This window comes from Pieris napi, chromosome 18 (assembly GCF_905475465.1).
Source record: "Pieris napi chromosome 18, ilPieNapi1.2, whole genome shotgun sequence".
In the NCBI taxonomy this organism is placed as follows: Eukaryota; Metazoa; Arthropoda; class Insecta; order Lepidoptera; family Pieridae; genus Pieris; species Pieris napi.
The window spans coordinates 2080123-2095675 of record NC_062251.1 but is presented as its reverse complement, the minus strand read 5'-3'; the positions used below and the strand labels follow the sequence as shown (position 1 = coordinate 2095675).

The following is a 15553-nucleotide window of genomic DNA, read 5'->3' as shown; positions in this document are numbered from 1 at the left end:
TAACAGATTTTCATCATTGCTTGACCACTTTTGGAGTTCGAAGCCGCCTGTCTTTAGTAGGTTGGTAATATCGTTAAATAATTGCTTTCCTTCTGAAACTGATTCACACCCAGTAAGCAAATAATCCATGTAAAAATCCTTTAAGATTTTTTCAGATGCGACGGGATACTCTCCTCCTTCATCGTGTGTTACCTGCTGCAAAGTTCGAACTGCAAGGTAAGGAGCAGACGCAGTACCAAAAGTGACACGTAAAAGGCGAAGATGCTGTAAATCTTCTGTAGTGTCTGTGCGCCACACTAAACGTTGATAGTCTACATCTTCTCTTGTTACCCTCACTTGACGGTACATTTTGATTATGTCGGCAACCAGACAAATAGGATGTAGCCTCCATCTTAAAACAATGTGACGTAAGTCAGGCTGTAGCGCCGGTCCGACCATCAAATCACTATTCAGTGATACACCGTTCTGGTCTCGACAGGATGCATCGAAAACAACTCTGAGTTTAGTCGTCGATTTATCAGCTCTAACGACCGCGTGATGAGGTAAGTAAACCGTTTCTTTTTTGTCAATTTCTTCTATAGGTACTAACTCCATATGTCCCAACTTCAAATACTCTGATATTACATCTGTATATGATTTCTTTAAATCTGGTGATTTCAATAAACGCTTTTCTAACATTAAGAATCGTTTAATTGCTATCTCACGTGAATTACCATATTTGCAGCTCGGATCGACATCTCTGAATGGGAGTTTAACGATATAACTTCCTGATGGATCTCGCTTCGTGGTTTCTTTATAGATGTCTTCACATCTTTGTTCTTCATGAGTGAGGTGAGTTCTTTTAAGGTTAAAGTTATCAGACTCAAGTTCCCAAAATTGTTTAAGGTTAAAATCATCATTGTTAATTTGAGTGTGCATTGTTAATATGTTTTCGCAACCCAAACCATGTTGGTCGTGATGATCGTTCTCAATTTTTCCAGATAAGATCCAACCTAGCCTAGTGTTCTGAGCTATTGGTGTTCCTGGTGGTCCTCTCATTAGACCCTCAGCTATGATTTGACAATAGACATCAGCACCAAGCAACATATCAATATGACTTGGTTTGTTGAAATTTGGATCTGCTAACTTCATCCTTGGTAGATTTGGCCACAGATGGACAACGAATTCCTTTACAGGGAGGAATGAAGTTAGTTTTTTAAGAACATGAGCTGTTACACAAATAGTAAATGATTCATCTTGAATTGATTGCAGATTAATCTGCACTACATATTTGGAATCAAGTGGGGCATTGCCGTCACCTCCAACTCCAGATATGACACTGTTGCTTTTGATTTTCTTTAGCCCCAGCAACTGGACTGCAGACTCCGTAATAAATGAAGCCTGTGAGCCCTGATCTAATAAGGCTCGCAGTGTCATACTTGATCCAGAATTATTGTTGGCCCTTACGAGGGCTGTTGCCAATAGAACTTGTTTTCTGGTATTAGTAAAACAAGTGGTAATATTTTCAATGTTGGTCTCATCTGGTCTCGATGTTGTTGCCGTTGCAACAACATTGATATCTTCTGGTGATTGGTTGTTAGCTGATACATTATCTGTTGATACACTTGCGTTGTAATGCAAAAGCGAATGGTGTTTTCGTTTGCAAATCTTACACCTGGTGGGCAAACGACACGCCTCAACCGAATGATTAGCACCTAAACAGTTGAAGCATAAGGCGGAACTTTGAACAAACTCACGACGTGTTTTAAGGTTACCCTTAGCAAATTTCTTACAATTTCCTATTTTATGCGTACTATCTGAACAAAAGACACAATTTGATTTTTCCTTAAAAGTTACATGATGAGATTGAGTGCTTTTGACTGGTTTGTTTATTAAAAATTCAAGTGACCTAAACCTTTGCTCTAAAAATTCAAAAAACTGATTTAATGTTGGCAATTCATCTGTTAAATTACAAATTTTAGTTTCCCATAACTCTCTAGACTTAGTATCTAATTTTGAACTTAAAATATATAAAACAATAACATCCCAATTGTCAGTTACTATTCCTATATTTTTCAATGCATTTAAACATTCATTTGTGGTGTCTAGTAATTCTTTAACAGCATTTGAAGATTCGGAAACAATATTCTTTTGAGAAAAAAATCTTTTTAAAATACTATTTGTAATAAATTTCTTATTATTAAAACGTTGTTCTAACATACTCCAACATAGTTCATAATTTTCACTTGTAACCGGCAAATGTCGTAGTAACTGCTCGGCTTCACCGGTCAGGTAACTTTTTAGGTAATGCAACTTTTGCACTGCTTGCAACGATTTGTTGCTGTGTATCAATGACTTAAACAGGTCACGAAACGTGGTCCATTGTGAATAGTGGCCAGAAAAAGTAGGTATTGTTATTCTAGGTAATTTTACTTCACTGTTAATGTTGCTTACTACATCACTCGTAACTATAGGGCTATTTTTAAATTTAGTAAGTTTTTCCTTTATATCAATTTTGTATTCACTATATAAATCTTCCGTCTCTCCATATACATCTTTCAAGCTGTACTCCGATTCATCATAATCTTCCTCACCATAGTTACATATTAATTTATTGTGTGTCTCTTCAAATGTTGACCATTGTTTTTCTAATTGTTCCAATCTGGTTTCCAAATAACTTCCTGTAATTCTATCTTTTGGTGTTTTCTTAAAATTTGTATAAGCCCTTTTTAATGTTTTGTTAATATCTTTCTGTACTCTTACAAGTGATTCCATTGTGATTTTTCTAAGTTACACTTGTAAAATTTCCAAGTTCCAAATCGCAAATTTTTCTAAGTGTTTGGTGTAACTAATAATTTCGACTTAGGCAAAATCGGGCATGGATTCCCCGTGGTTAACCACTTTTGCCTTAATTTTTCTAAGTTATTTTACTTGCGTTATTAGACTTCCAATTTGTTAGGCAAAGTTTTAAAGTAATTACAGTTTTAGTCACCTTTACACTTACACACACCACAATCACTTATTTTACACTTTTTATACACTAGGGTTTCCAATCACTGCTGTATCCGGCTACGAATGACCATGTACAAATAAAACCAATCCCAATGCTGAGACAATTTAATACAAAAACAATTGAGATACTTATACTATTTTTGAATCATAACGATACCGCGATTCAAGGAACCACAGGCGACATCTATTGGTTCAACATAAAACTATAATAATTTAAACATACCGCGATTCAAGGAACCACAGGCGACATCTATTTGTTGAACATATAACTATAATTGTTTAAACAGGTAGCTATTTGCTGGTGGTATGTTATATATTATTTATCGTTTATGAAAACCTAAATAACAATCAAATATACAGTATTTGCAATTTTCTTAACCTACATAGTAATAATAATAATAATTAAAAAATTAGTACAAAGAAAATTAAATCAAAGTTTTAGCCTATAGTCGTATTTTAGACGAAGCCAACTGACAGTAGATGTCACTTTGTAAAATAATGTTGCCATATTTATAGTAATAGTGATATGTTCAGTTCTTGTTCAATCAGATGAATAAACAATGACTGAATAGTTAATCATTTCAAACTATAAAATAATAATATTTCTATTTTAAAATTGTATAAAAGTGCTCTGATATAAGTTAGGTACTAGTAGTATGTAACTACAATCAGTTTTTTGACGGCTTATTACAAAGCGCGGCGTGGTGACTAGTACCATCACCGATCATTAATTCAGGAGTTTTTACAATCATTCACTTTGTAAAAAAATCCGTAAACATCAGTTGACTTGTCTATTAAATATACGACTATATGTACCTATATCGTCCAAAATATTTTTGTAATCGTTTCCGCCCTTAAAGCCAATTGAACCAAATAGGTTAACTCAAACTAAATTTATTCATAAAGGTAACCAAGTAGGTACACTTATGAACGTCTTTAGAAATATATGTAAATTTGATTCTAAATTTACATTTATTACCAGTTCGCATGTCAGGGCGTAGAACGGGCAAGAAACTCCGCCACTCTTTTTGATCGCCAAGTTTTGAGTCAACCAAATTTTTTGAACTGGAGCAAATCAATCCCAAGGATTAGGATCATTTAAATAATCGTCAAATATATAAAAAAAATATTGATTAATTTACGTTTAACGAGAGTTAAGAATTTATTCAGTGATAATTCTCTAATTTCGCTTGGGAGTTGGTTGTAAAAACGAATACAATTTCCATTTAAGTAGTGAATTATCTTCAGGAGCCTGGTTGGTCGTACGTTTGGATTTTTTGTCTTTCAAGTATTATACTGGTCAAAGTCACCATTTACTTTAAAATCGTTCATATTTTTTTGTACATACAACAAGTCATCAAGAATATATTGACCAGATAGTGTCATAATATTTAATTCCTTAAAGTTATTCCAAAAGCTGGGGGGGGGGGGATAAATTGTAGTAAATCTCCTTACGTAATACTTGAATGCCCCTATTAGCTAGTGTAGTTACTAATTAATGTTCATCTAAATTGACAACTGACAGATCACAACAAGCGCTGTGCTGTCATCTATACCCTCACGATATATCGTCATAGTCGTAAAATAGTGACGGATCTGACAAATAATAAATTTTACAGGGCAGCCATTTCAAAATAATATAATCATGTTAGTTTTTGTAATAACTATTTTAATTCATATTCTGTTATTATGAAAATTGGCGTACAAGCACACAAAAGGGATTGTATTGAAACAAAATAAAAATAATAACATTAAATTACACAGTTTTCTAGAAAAATCACATGCTTCTATCAAATCCGTCACTTTACCGACTGATTAATTTGAAACACATGGAATTTTTTTAAATGTAGCCGTAATATTTAGTCAATGTAGAATCCAAATATAATAAAAACTGGATATTGGATTTTTTTCAAATCCGACATTGTTCTACGATCATGACAATATTTTTGCCGCGTTAGTTGGGATAAGACAAATAAAAAGATGTTTTAAGAATAATTATTTAATATAAATTAAATGCATTATAAATAATTGATTATAAAATTAGATCTAGTGTTCTTAATTACATTTAAAGCCGTCTCTGAAAAGCTGCTAAACATATCTGTGGAGGAAGGATATCCTCCAAACTTGGCGAGTATTTCGTTTTAAGCTATTGCATAGATTTTATCGCGGCCTTTGTGCGCGGCGAACGAATCAAGAAATTCCGTAACTAAAAAAAAAAACCTTACACACGATGACGTAATATAGGTGCGGCCAATACGCGTTAGAGCGGGAAAGAACGCATACTGTGTCTCACAGGTCTGGCGTGATCGGTGACGCAGCGCAGGTGCGTTAGTGGGACAGAACGCATACTGCGTATTCACATCTCTCTGACGAGATCAGTGACGTAGCGTAAGCGGGGCCGGTACGCGTTAGAGTGAGACACACTATATAGGCGTGTTAGTCTGTCTGGTAGAGTGGTAGATTGAATTAATATCAAAGCAAAAAATACTGCATAAATAAAAAATAAATAATTATAATTGCATAAGTTGATAAAAATTCTATGCAATAGCTTTACCGCGGCAGTCCCCGAATGCCACACTTTTTTTTATTTACCTATCTTAAATATGACGTGTTCTATTGTATTGCACCTATGTAGTGAAATAACTGCTCTGAAAAAAACTAAATTAGTATAAAATGACAGTTCGTGGACAAATTTTCATACAAATTTAGTTTTCGACTTTCTGAATACACGTCGTTAAGGCATCTTGACTAAGCCCCCTTTTATATAAATTGTCACAGATAACAATAAAAGAGATCAGTTGTCTATTCTTTCGAACAAACGCATATAAAAACTATTTTTATAGGTTTTAGCAGATTTTCAGATACTTGAGATTCTTATTTACATAATTTTTACATAATCTCTCATTTTATATACAATTGTTTAACATACTGCATTTCCTCATACATTGTGCTATTAAAAATGTGATGTTGCCATAAAAAATATTGGTTGTTTGTAAAGTAGGTTTACGATCGAGATATTTACGTGATAACGTCTTATTGGTGATATAAGTTTTTGGGAAGTAAGGAATTAATGAAGATAACAATTTTTTCAAATTTTAAATTACATCTATCGTTTTATTCACACTTTTGATGATAAATTTCGGGTGTAAAATGACAAGTTTACTTATTCGACTATGATATACATTTTTCTTCATACATACATTCATACAAATCTCCATTCGTTTGTATGCCGCTAGAGTGAGAGAGACGGGAGATCGGTCCGTCTCTCTCTCGTTATACCTGCGATCGCGCTCGTGAGGTTTTGGTGTGACACAAGTTTCTGAACATGTCACCCGACTAAAACGAGTTTAAAGACGTTATCACGTCAAAAAACAGTCAAACACGTTGTATAAATTATAATCTCATGTGATTTTGTATAACCATGTATAAAAAAAAATCTTAAAATAATACAGATTTTACTTAAACTATTTATTGTTTTTTTCTTAATAAATTCAAACTATTTCTATTAAAATGCTTCATTGTCCCTTAGTAGCCTCAAAAATAAACGTCTAGCTGTGTTACACTACTATTTACCTTATATTTTTGTGTACTTATTTGATGTTGCCACAAAAAATAATCTCAAGATAATTTGCAATAACTCTGCTTACGTAATACTTGATACTAAGGTGACCAACTTTTCTCATTTACTGAGTTTTGTACTCTTTTTTTCGCAAACTCTGAAAGTTGTTCTAAAACATTTTTTATGAGATGAGATGAGAAAATAGAACTTGACAAAAGATGGGTAGAAATCTTTCGGCATTTTAGAGTAGAACATATCCCACATGAAACTTTAAAAGATTCATTAGAAATTTCCTTATTTTGTCCAGGTACTAATGCTGCAGTTGAAAGGGTATTTTCAGGACTGATTATTGGAGCAGTGAAGTCGCAACTTTCCGTAAAAACATTATCTGCCGTCTTAACAGTCAAATTTAATGTGCAAAATGATGCATTTAGCAAAAAAATCCACTCCGAAGAAAACAATGTTTTTAACAGAAAAAAAAGTGTTTATCGTTTTTGAAATTATACTTCTTTAAGCGCGTTATGAAAAATTTATGAGAGTGAAATTTTATGATGCCCGGGCACCGTGACACAAAATTAACAGAATGAATTTGCCCACGGAACAATTTATTAATAATAGAATTTATTTAATGTAAGAGAATAATAATAAATATTTATTTATGTAATTTTTCAAATGTAAACTGAACTTTATTGACTATAATGACTCCTTTTCCAGTCTTTGATTATTTAATTGTAATTAATTATATGCATGCAATCAAAAACTATTTTTAATAATGCCAAAGAAGTATAACTTCTTACGCGCGTACATAAGTACACGCACCCTTTTTTTCTTGCAAAGTGTACTCTTTTTGAGCAAACTCTAGTTGGTCACCTTATTGATCCCCATATCAATAATAAATGCCCACATAAACTCCATTATGCACAGCCAGGGCTCAAATCTACCTACCTACCTACCTGAACAAGGCCAATCGAATATTGCCAATCATATTATTTACTAAATTAAACCATTAAACTAACTTTATACAGTGAACACAAATTCAAGTAAAAAACTTACATTAAAAATAGCATCCCTCAACATCGCACTCCGGATGATGACTCTTGATATGTGACTTCAAACTTGCATTCTGTATGAACGCTTGCCCACAAATATGGCACCTGTATCTTCTATCATTTGTATGTGTCCGTATATGATATTGCAGACTCTTCAATCTCGGATAACTTTTATCACAGTATTCACATCTAAAATTCCTCTCACCCGTATGAGTTGCCATGTGTTCTTTTAACCTCGATGGAAGGTAAAACCTCTGATCACAATACTCGCACTGGTGCTTCAAAACCTTCTGGTGATTTCTTCTCTGATGTTCTGTCAGTGTCTTCTGTCGGTTATAGACTTTATCACACAAATTGCAGGGGTATGTCCTCTTCTGTCCGTGTGCTTCGGTCAAATGTTTGTTCTTCAGGGCATATGACATGAAACACTCATCGCACCTAGGGCATCTTATTATTGCTATCTTCTTATGAACTATATCCACATGCATGTCCTTATAATGGTTTGATTTGAACACTTTACCACATATTTCACATGTGTGCCGTTCATCATCCTTGTGTCTTTTCAAGTGAGCGTCCAATCTTGCCTTCTCAAGGAAGCACATACCACAAATATCACAGGTGAAGTTACTAAAATGTTCCACCATATGGGTGTTCAACGTATTAAAGTCCTCAAACACATCACTGCACATAACACACACTAGATCGTTCCATGTCAACCGGTATAGGAGCATTTTGTCCGGAGCCTCAAAGTAAATCTTCTTTCCATGATCTTGATCGATGTGTCGCTTGAATGTTTCTAAATCATTGATTTTTGCTGGACAGAGACGGCAGTCAATTCTTGTTATGTCAAGTTTTGGCATTTTCTTATATCCCATTAGGAGTTGGAACGGTTTTGTGTCATGTGACGCTGTATGCTCTCTTAAATCTTCAGGTTTCGGATAATAATCCTTGCAATAGAAGCAGTAATAGTTATTGCGACGGTTTTTAAAGGGACACACAAAGGAATACTGGATTATTGTGAGCAAATTCTCTTCAGACATGCAGTCCAAGTCTCTGTCGTGATTATTCTTCTTTTCCACCGGTGGTTTCTTCAATTCTTTTAGTTTCTTAGATTCTGTGAACATTCATTATGAACTGTGAACATTATGACATTTGATTAACATTAGGGAGCGTTCAAGTATTACGTAACGCAATTTTTGAAGATTATTGACCCCAATGTAACTCGCCGTAACGTTTTTCAGTACCCAAGTACAGTACTGTACCCAAGTATAGTAAAACGTTTCGTGACCACCTAGTGACTCTTTAGTTACTATTATGTGGTGTAAGTCGAAAAAAATATTAACAATAACGCGTAATTTAATCCCCGCCCCGCATCGTAACGTTTTACAAAAGGTCCCCTCCTCCCAAAATTCGTTACGTAATACTTGAACGGCCCCTTACTTATTGGTACACATATATTAAGATAAATTGTGAAGGACGTAAAGGGCGTTACCCCTAACAAGCGATCTCTTTCAGGCAACCCTAGTATGGCACAAAAAAAAAGAACCGATAAAGTACAAAAAGTTCATAAATATGTATCAACTATATAACTATAACTAAAATAATAATAATATAAACAAAAAAGTAAAAGCTAATCCTAGGTAGTAGCTTATTGAAGTTATACTTCTTTTGGCGCGATAGGGAAAAATGATGAGAGTAAATTTTTACGATGCGCGCGGACACCGTCACGAAAATCCAACACCCTGAAGTTAGCTATAGTCAACAGTTTAGTTTTTTCTACAAACGTAGAATAAAAAAAAATATTTGGTTGTACCCCCCGCACCGAGTTCGATTTAAAAAGAAAAACTAAATCTGTAAAGCGAAAAATTCCATAAATTCTTCAAAGGCCAGCCACGCACTCGCGAGCCCTCTGCAATAAGAGTTTCCATGGGCTATCACTTACCATCATATGAGCCGTTTGCCCCCTGTTCTATTAAAACTCACTCCTCTTACCTTTTTTCTTCGTTTTAACTTTCTTCTGAATCTTCTTCTTTATCCCGCTCTTAGGCTTCTTCTCTTTCCTCCTCTTAATCGGTTTATCCGAATTCGACGACGAGTCCGAACAATTATCAATATCATTATAATCCGCATCATTAAAATCATCATCATTAGCTGAATCATTAATCTTAGCTATTTCATCTTTAGCTTTCATTATTTCTTCCTTCGGCTGTTTTGTATCTGTAATCAATTAAATATTAATTCCCACGGGAATATGTACTTAGAATTGTTGTGTATTGTGAAATGAAACAGGGTATTTTTATTATTGGTGTAATTTTCTAAGCCAAAAAAGTTATTAGATCCATTTAAAAAAAACGTGTACTTACGTACGATGACCACCCGATGACTTTTAGGTAAAAAGAGTCACTGGGTGGTCACGAAACGTTTTACTATTTGGTTCAGAAAAACGTTACGGCGCGTTACATGGAGGGGGGGGGGTCAATAATAAAGGCGGTTCTTAATTTATCATTAGCTATCGTGATTGGATCGTCCGGATCTGATCTGACATGTAGAGACGACCCTTTTATTAGGTGAAATGGCCGTTCGTGTTATTGACCCCCTCTCCCCCATGTAACGTGCCGTAACGTTTTTCTGTACCCAATAGTAAAACGTTTCATGACCACCTAGTGACTCTTGATACCTAAAAATTACCATTATGTGGTGTAAAGTACTGGAAAGTCGAAATTAATATTAACAATAACGCGTAATTCAATCCCCACCCCGCATAGTAACGGTTACAAATAGACCCCCCCCCCCCCCCCAAATATATACGTAATACTTGAACGGGCCTGAAGCTACGATATACATATTTTCTTATTTCTATTTAAGCCAAATTACTAACTTAATTTCGACATTATCGTATTCGTTTAGTATGTATTATCTGTAAATAAATCAAATGTGTGTTCATACCTTCTAATGGCAGTTCTGCCATCACTTGTGGTTCCATTCGTATAACATCATCTTCATTGTGGTCGCTGCCATCATCTTTCGGCTCCGTTTTTAATTCAAACTCGACCATCTCAGCCAACTTCTTTGTTTCTGAAAGATATTTTTACAAGAACAACGTTCGTTGGTGGTTCGGACGTCGAGCCAGAATACGAAATTCCATCCGTATCACCTCGACGTCCGTCGTTCCACAACTGTGCGTTTTTTAAGGCAGGTATCACCACTATGTGGAACCAGCTGCCCACTGAAGTATTTCCGACCCAATTCGACTTAGGCCGTTTCTCCACTGCTCCGGTCCGGCAAACGTTAATTACCGATCCGATTTAGAAACTAACAACAGTACTTACGTGCTTCTCCACTACTCCGGCATCCGGTTTTTAACGATCCGATAACTTGCTAGATCGGAACGCGGTGTTTTATCGGTCCAAGTATATCCAAGATGTTAAAAATTACTATACATAGGTTTATTTATTTATAGTTATATTATATCATAAAGTATTAGTGAACTATTTATTAAGTAGATTATAATATTTCAAGATAGACAATATAAAAAAAGTAATAAACTAGCCAGGCAATAAAATATTCAGAATTTAGAACGTTTTATTAATAAAATAAAGTATATGCGTTTTAGTTAATATCAGTGTTGCATGATAAATATACAAGTATCGGTTATTGTCGGATCGGATATAGTGGAGAAGCGCAATCCGGCTTTCCGATATTTTTTTAATGACTCATTCCGGCTTCCGACGCCGGACCGGAGCAGTGCAGAAAGGGCCTTAGGGTTCTTCAAGAAAATAGCGTATCAATTCTTAAAAGTGTCCATGAGCGGTGGTATCACTTAACATCAGGTGAGCCGTAACAGCCTTTTTATAAAAAAATAACTTCAAGCAATTGATTGCTAGATGCGTCACCATTTTAAGTATTAAACATTTTTTATAACAAAATATCATTCTATTCCGCATAAAGAACTTTTTATTACCTTGATATGTCTAACAAAAATTACAGAGACACAGCTAAGCTTTAAGCTATTGCATAGATTTTATCGCGTGCTTTGAGCGGCGACCGAATCATGAAATTCCGTAACGAAAATAAAAACCTAACACACGATGACGTAATATAGGTGCGGCCAATACGCGTTAGAGCGGGACAGAACGCATACTGCGTATTCACATCGGTCTGGCGTGATCGGTGACGTAAGCGCTGCCGGTGCAGCCGGTACGCGTTAGAGTGAGACAGACTATATAAGCTTTATCTGGTAGAGTGGTAGATTGCTTTAATATCAAAGAAAAAAAAATACTGCATAAATAAATAATTATAATAGCATGAATTGATAAAAAATGCTATGCAATAGCTTTACCGCGGCTGTCCCCGAGTGCCACACGTTAATTATAATTTAACATAACACACAAATCTCTAATTAATTGTCAGCCATAGAGCACAAACGTCTCTTCAACGACTTCGCAGACTAATTAAATAATTATTATCATGAGATGAACTTGGAATCATCTTCTGACTGATGTTCTAGAATATACCTAAATAATTCCTTTAGATATTAACCTACCATCTTTATCTTCAAGCTTAGCACTAAGAAACATCTCTTCACATTGGAGCACTTGTTGCCTGAACGCGCACGCATCACGCAAGCGAACAACACAGGTAGCACACACTCCAGAATCTTTGTCCTCACCATCAACGTGAGAGAGCTGTAAATACATCATTCATACAGTGGCAGTCTTAGAACCAACCTTAAAACAATGATAGGGACAATAACGGGTCATTGTCTCCTAAATAAACATCTTTTTGTCCTAGACGCGACAGACAGCCCCTTGTGCAGAAGAATCAAGTCACCCACGTAGTCCTGGAATGCGAGGCTGTGGCTAATCAACGTGCAGAAATGCTCGGAACAGGTCGCTCCGGGAAGCCTGTGAAGTGCCCAGGAGACTTCTGTGCTTCTGGAAGGAGCTAGGCTGGCTAAATTAGCCAGGACTTTAACGCACAACGGACCAATCAGGAGTCTAATTGCGGAAAATGAGTCCTACAACCCTAACCCTACAGTGGCAGTGAGCTTACCGACTCAATTAAATGCAATTGCAGCCTCAATTGTTTCAGTGGTATTGGTATCTAATAAAAAGGAGCCCCAATGTTATTAATTGGTGCAGTTCAAATAACTACTTCTTTGTTTCTTTGAGAACAGGCAGGCCAATTGCTAATGTCTGTAGACATTCACATTGCCCATAGCTTAAAAATGCATTGCTGTACTTGGCATGTACTATGCACAACAGACCTAATGAGAGTAAGTGCGGAAACTGAATCCACTGACCATTATTTCTTATATGAATTATGTTAAACGTGACCAAGCAAGAGTCATATGAGAAAAAATTACAATTAATGGCATGTAAAAGTAAGTGCTAAAATATGTGGGCACAACCTTGAAACAACCTTGAAACTTCCAATTAAATATAGCTCTTGTATGTTGCTGATGATCCAAACTTAAGATTGCATGGCACAACCCAATATTGAAGTAGGTATTGCTATAGAGAGTTATAGTTAGCAGTGAAAATGTAATAGGTTGGGGAAAAAGTTTCTTCAGATTTTTTAAGAAAATTCAAAACATTTTTTAATATAGTTTATTTACATTTAACTAAAGTATGTAGGTACCATTTTGTTCGATAACTTTTTGCCATTATTTAGGTAGGGACATGATCCCATTGCTATAGAAATTTTGGGGCTTCTGATTAAAATACCGCGATAATTGGTTTTGGCAGTCCTCTCGTGATGATAACCTGACACTGCCTAAAGAATTCTGAAGAGACTGAAACAGGTGGAAATCTGAAGGTGCAAGGTCAGGACTATACGTCGGATGCATTATCACCTCCCAGCCAAGCTCTCTTAATTTTTGCTGAGTGGCCAAAGATGTGTGAGGTCTAGCGTTATCATCACACCCCTTCTGGTGATTAATTCCGGCCGCTTTCTCTCAACTTCTTGCTTTAATCTCATCAGTTGTTAGCAGTAGAGTTCAGAATCGATGGTCCTGCCTGGTGGTAACAGCTCATAATGAATAATGCCCTTCCAATCCCACCACACACACAGCATCACCTTGTTGCGAGTTATCCCGGTTTTCGCCACAGTCTGTGAAGCCTGACCGGCCTTTGACCACGACCATTTTCGCATGTTCTTGTCGTACGTGATCCACTTTTCATCATCAGTTATCAGCTTCTTCAAAAATGGTTCGGTTTCATTAAGTCGTAATAAAGAATCAAAAATGAGTACACAGTTCATTAGGTTTCTTACGAGGTGGAGGTTACTTAGGAGGTGGTGAGGTACCCAAGTATTGAGCTTTTTTGTGTACCCAGTTTTTTTCAAATGCGCCAAAACTGTTTTGTGGTCAATTCCCCGTTCTTCAGCTACGTCGTAACTACTGATATGCCGATCTTGCTCCACTTTTTCAAAAATTGCATCCATTTTATCTGTCATAGGGCGACCAGAGCGACTTGGATCTTTGACATCAAAATTTCCGGATTGAAAACGCTTAAACCAAATTTGTGCTACTCTCACAGACACTGCACTAGGTCCATAAACATCGCAAAAAAAATTCGCGGCTTGTGTTGCATTTTGACCTTTTTTGTAGTAAAATTTTAAAATGTATCGAATTTCTTCATTCGATTCACTCATCTTGACGGTACGAAAAATAAATAAAAAACAGTCATTATCCTAATTTGATTTTGGAATTATCTTCTTTAAAATCTCAACTTTCCTTGATAACAAAACCAGCCAGATACATATAGTATAGCCAAAGAGATTTTATTACAAGTTCATACATACTATAATGCGAAAAGACTTTTTCCCCAACCTAATATATTATTAGTTTTTCAAAATTATTATCATCATTCATTAAATAATATCAACATGAAAAGTCATCTATTTAGTGTTACATTTTAGGATAGTCATCTCTTTTGTTTAGAAGCATGTATGGGCCAGCCAGATTCAGTCAATTGGTTTAACAATCATCAGGCATTGCAGAATTTTCTCTGCAGTAGCTTAATAGGTGTATAGAACCAATACACTAGAGAATTGATCATAGTTAATATTTACTTCAATCGGATATTTTTTGTATATATTCTAAATTACTAAATTAATTTTTTTGAGGATTTTTATAGTTTAAGAAGTTACATATTATTAGCTATAAGATTACTGTTAAGGAAATAATATAATACTTAAGGGGTAGAAAACTTAGAATACATTATATTTTCTGCTTCACTTACTATTAGAGAGGTTTGGTGTATAAATATAATTAAATTTGTTAATTTAAATATAGAAAAAAATATAGTAAAATATAATAAGTAAATCAAAAGTATTTACCTTTTTCTTCTTAATTAAAAAATACTTCCCCATTGATGTAAACTCATAAATAAACAATTATGAGTAAAATGTTTAGTAATATAATGATCACTTACCACTATACCAAAGCAATCCATGACCATATCCGCATAAATTTCCTTCTTTTCCATCCAAGTATACTCGGCAGTAAGAATTCTGCATTTTTTGATAGCTCTACAGCATCGGCAAAGCGCTGGGTCCACAATAGGCCCGTTATTTTTAATTAACGCCATAATGCACTATATCATACAGTGAAAAGTTCTATTTCAACATTGTTTCTTTTAATTGACACAACTAGAAATAAAAATATTTTTAAAAATTTACGAAATAAAAGACGCCAGCCGCCAGCGGCTCTTCACCTCTTCGACCACAGAGAAAGATGAATGACTACAGACTAGAGAACTGAGAAACGTCATGAATATAAAATATACAAAAAATTTATTAAGCCTTAGTCAATGATGTCCATCTAGATCAGGCAGACTTCAGAGAAAACGTTACATATTTGTGCGATGTGTGTATCACATTAACATTTAGGATCTAGTAAACAGTTACGACATTACGATTCGTTATTTGTAATGTTAATCTAATATAAAGT

At 35.2% G+C, this 15553-nt stretch overlaps 1 protein-coding gene across 1 annotated transcript; it reads right to left on the bottom strand.

Annotated features, from left to right (window-relative positions):
- Positions 1-7389: 7389 nt before the first annotated feature.
- Positions 7390-15323, bottom strand: LOC125058847 (zinc finger protein 37-like). Its single transcript, XM_047662994.1, has 5 exons — positions 15036-15323; positions 12143-12284; positions 10511-10674; positions 9592-9820; positions 7390-8713 (listed from the first exon to the last, which is right to left on the bottom strand). Exons 1-5 carry the CDS (start codon positions 15189-15191, stop codon positions 7605-7607), a joined length of 1800 nt encoding a protein of 599 aa, XP_047518950.1. The 5' UTR covers positions 15192-15323; the 3' UTR covers positions 7390-7604.
- Between the last annotated feature and the right edge of the window lie 230 nt (positions 15324-15553).